This window comes from Lytechinus variegatus, chromosome 17 (genome assembly GCF_018143015.1).
Source record: "Lytechinus variegatus isolate NC3 chromosome 17, Lvar_3.0, whole genome shotgun sequence".
NCBI lineage: Eukaryota > Metazoa > Echinodermata > Echinoidea > Temnopleuroida > Toxopneustidae > Lytechinus > Lytechinus variegatus.
In genome coordinates, this window is record NC_054756.1 from 20563345 (window position 1) to 20567163 (window position 3819).

A 3819-nucleotide genomic window follows, 5' to 3' on the forward strand; every position below is an offset into this window, starting at 1 on the left:
AAATATAAAAGAAATAATGAGTGGATGACGTCATCAGTCTCCTTATTTTCATAAAACAAATATATCAGGCGTTTCCTTCGAAAGAATAGTGGGACTGGCAATAATAACTACCGTATTTTTCATCGTGGCTTCGCCCCTTGGGGAAAACAGTGACTGCCAGTCCAACTTCGGATATTAATTTCCGCTATACTTTCTCAAAGCCTGATATATTTGTATAATTTAACGATTAAAAAAGAGTAACAAACAAGACAAGTTATTTTCTCGCCATTAGCTTAGTTATGACACATGAATGTCGAAATTCCAAGAATTTTTTTTTGGGGGGGTAGTAGTTATATGGATTCCAATACGAAGAATGATTAATGAATTAAATACGTCAAAATTATTTATTTCAAAAATATTGACACTATAACACGATGTTAGTTACCCGGGGGGGGGGGGGGCACTTCCATTCACGAGTGGATACCATGCGCGACCATGGGGTCTCGAAAAGAACCCTAAACACAATATTTTCCATATTCTGAAAATACACCCCTTAACAAGTATTGGCGTGTGAAACCCTACCCTTAACAAGTATTGGAAACAGAACGATACTCTTGGCAAATATTCCCTGAAATGAACCCCTAAACAAGTACAGGAATGATTTATTGTTACGGGTCCTTCGGTCGTCTGCCTTACCTTATTTGGTTTAGTACGACCCCACCTTCTACACCTCGCGCAAATCGGACTCTAAACACGTAGTGTTGGGGCAAAAAGGACATCCTTTATAAAACATTTTAATTTTGTTTTATCATCCCCTCAAATTCGACCCTAAACACGTAATTTTCTTAGCAAAATAGATACCCTTTTTTCATTATTTTTGTGTTTTTGACACCCTTATGACGTTACGTACGTAACGTGCCCTATCGTGAAAAAGACATCCTTTTTACGTGTTTTTTTGGTCGCGTATGGTATCCACTCGTCAATGTAAGTGCCCCCCCCCCCGGGGTTAGTTCTTATTATTGGCGGCGGAGCAGAGGATTATCTTTTGTGTTTGGGGGACGGCTATTGTTGCGTCCCCATCCTCTGCTCCGCCGCCTATGGTTATTATATGGAATGTCAAAATTCATAGAAGTAGATTTCAATTAACTGACATTGACGGAATAGTTTAGAATGCAATATAAAAAAAAATCAATATTTAGTGAACAAATACATCAATTATAAAAACATTTACACAATAAAAGAATAACAAAGAGTAACAAACAAGACAATTTATTTTTCTTTCCATGATCTTAGTTATCACAAGGAATGTTGAAATTCATAGAAGTAGTATGCTATTGGGGAAAAGGTATTAAATAAATTTCAATATGACAAATGATTAATTAATGAATGAATACTACAATTTCAAATATATTTACATTTAACGAATAAAAAAAAGAGTATCAACAAGAAAAATTATTTTTTCTCCATGATCTTAGTTATCACATGGAATGTCGAAGTTCAAAGAAGTAGAAGCCGGGAATGTCGGTAGGTCAAAATTGTGTTTAGCGAGTCCAATAGAGATGATGTTACGATTTAAACCACGGGTGTCGTTCCACTGTACGAGAGGTCGAGAATCGCCGAGGTGGCCCATCTTGTAAGACTGGTTCTTGAAATCGATCCAATATCGGTTTTCTCTGCTGCCATCACATTTCATCTTTTCATTCTCAACTAAGACATCTAAACGTTCTTCATTTTTTGTATACTTCCCAACGCCCAGGTACCGGTAATCTTTGCATACCACTGTGTAAAGATTGACGACAAAGCGGAGAAACATTCAGGCCAATAGGCGAGGGCCTCCATTTCGTAATGAAAATACACTGGATCCGTCCCAGCCTTTTTTTTTAAATGTCAAGTCCACCCCAGAAAATTGTTGAGTTGAATCGATAGAGAAAAATCAAACAAACATTTCGCTGCAAATTTCATCGAAATCGGATTTAAAATAAGAAGGTTATGACAGTTTTAAGTTTCGCTTATTTTTCACAAAACAGTTCAATGCACAACTCAGCGATATGCAAATGAAAGAGTTGATGATGTCCATCACTCCCTATTTCTTCTGTTTTTTTTAATTTGTTTAATAATGCAATATTTCCATTTTTACAGATTTGACAATAAGGACATACTTAACTTAAAGCATAAACTTTTAAAATAATGGTAATTTCACATGTTCAAGGAGAAAGAAAACTTTGTTTCACTTGACAAGGAGGAGAAAATTAGAATATTTCATACAACAAAAGAGACTCGACTTTCGGACAGGTTGACTGTCCGTCTTCAGGTCTTCCTGAAGACGGACAGTCAACCTGTCCGAAACGTCGAGTCTCTCTACTACTCATCATCTCTACTCGCCGACTCAAGCCAGCATCTCCTCATCAGCTCTACTACTCAAGCTGTTCTCACTCAACATTCCTTCTGGTTTACAGTCCTTTTCAGGACTATTTTCAAGAAAGAATACTCTACTCTCAAATCTCCACTTTCTCGCCTATCCACTTCTTCTCTTCTTCTATCCACTGTTTCTATAACACTCCACATGGTGTACCGTAAACCACATCAGCAACTGTACATGCCACAATGCAAACCTTCAAACAACAACTGTAAATTTGTATGTACTTTTGTTTATTAGAAGGTAGTCGTGTTATCATTTATTGAAATGAAGGGTTATCGATCTTAACAAAGTATTTGGATGCAGTCTACCTGCGTGATAAAATCGAGTCATCGAGCTATTGCGAATTAAGTGTCAAGCCTTTCATAACCATGTCGAAGCCCAGTTAGGATTTCATTTTTTTAATCGAAATTAACATGAAAGAACCAAATGTGTTGCAGAGGTTATATCAAGCATGCAAGGTAAACATTTTGGGATTTCGGTCCCTCGAGGAAAGATGAGATTATCCTCTACCTTTTGCCTCTGTGCAAATTTCATAACCATGTCGAAGCCTTAGGATTTCATTTTTTTAAATCGAAATTAACATGAAAGAACCAAATGTGTTGCAGAGGTTATATCAAGCATGCAAGGTAAACATTTTGGGATTTCGGTCCCTCGAGGAAAGATGAGATTATCCTCTACCTTTTGCATCTGTGCAAATTTCATAACCATGTCGAAGCCTTAGGATTTCATTTTTTTTAAATCGAAATTAACATGAAAGAACCAAATGTGTTGCAGAGGTTATAGCCGCGTGATAACATCGAGTCATCGAGCCATTGCGAATTAAGTGTCAAGCCTTTCATAACCATGTCGAAGCCTTAGGATTTCATTTTTTAATCGAAATTAACATGAAAGAACCAAATGTGTTGCAGAGGTTATATCAAGCATGCAAGGTAAACATTTTGGGATCCTCGAGGAAAGATGAGATTATCCTCTACCTTTTGCCTCTGTGCAAATTTCGAAAATTAAGGGAGGGGGGATGGTCTATTGTTCCCAGAAATCGCTACCCATAGTGTTGCTGCACATTACGTCGTACTCACCGAATGACGCGACTTCCATCTGTTCATTTGCTAGAATGATGACGATGGCTTGACCAAAATGTGTAAATGCGATTCGAGTTCTAGAGCTATCAATCTTCTTAATTGGAAAAGTTTTAGTAAAACCTCGAAATACCTTGTTGCATTGATCTGTGCAGAATGATGAATAATGCAATGATTACATAAATTATTAGTACTATTCAGGGGCGGATCTAACTTTTTTTCCAAGGGGCGGGGGGGGGGGGTTGAGCAGGATTAAGGACCATCTACCGCGGATTGCGAAGCGGCGAGCCAATATTCTTTTTTTTCTATTCATAGGGACGGATCCAGCTTTCGCCAAGGGGGGGG

The 3819-nt window shown here is 37.8% G+C and overlaps 1 protein-coding gene across 1 annotated transcript; it reads right to left on the reverse strand.

The window, feature by feature from the left end:
* Positions 1 to 1225: 1225 nt before the first annotated feature.
* On the reverse strand, positions 1226 to 3615 carry LOC121430646. The gene is made up of 2 exons (XM_041627970.1): positions 3475 to 3615; positions 1226 to 1758 (listed from the first exon to the last, which is right to left on the reverse strand). Exons 1-2 carry the CDS (start codon positions 3491 to 3493, stop codon positions 1451 to 1453), a joined length of 327 nt encoding a protein of 108 aa, XP_041483904.1. The 5' UTR covers positions 3494 to 3615; the 3' UTR covers positions 1226 to 1450.
* Positions 3616 to 3819: the final 204 nt, after the last annotated feature.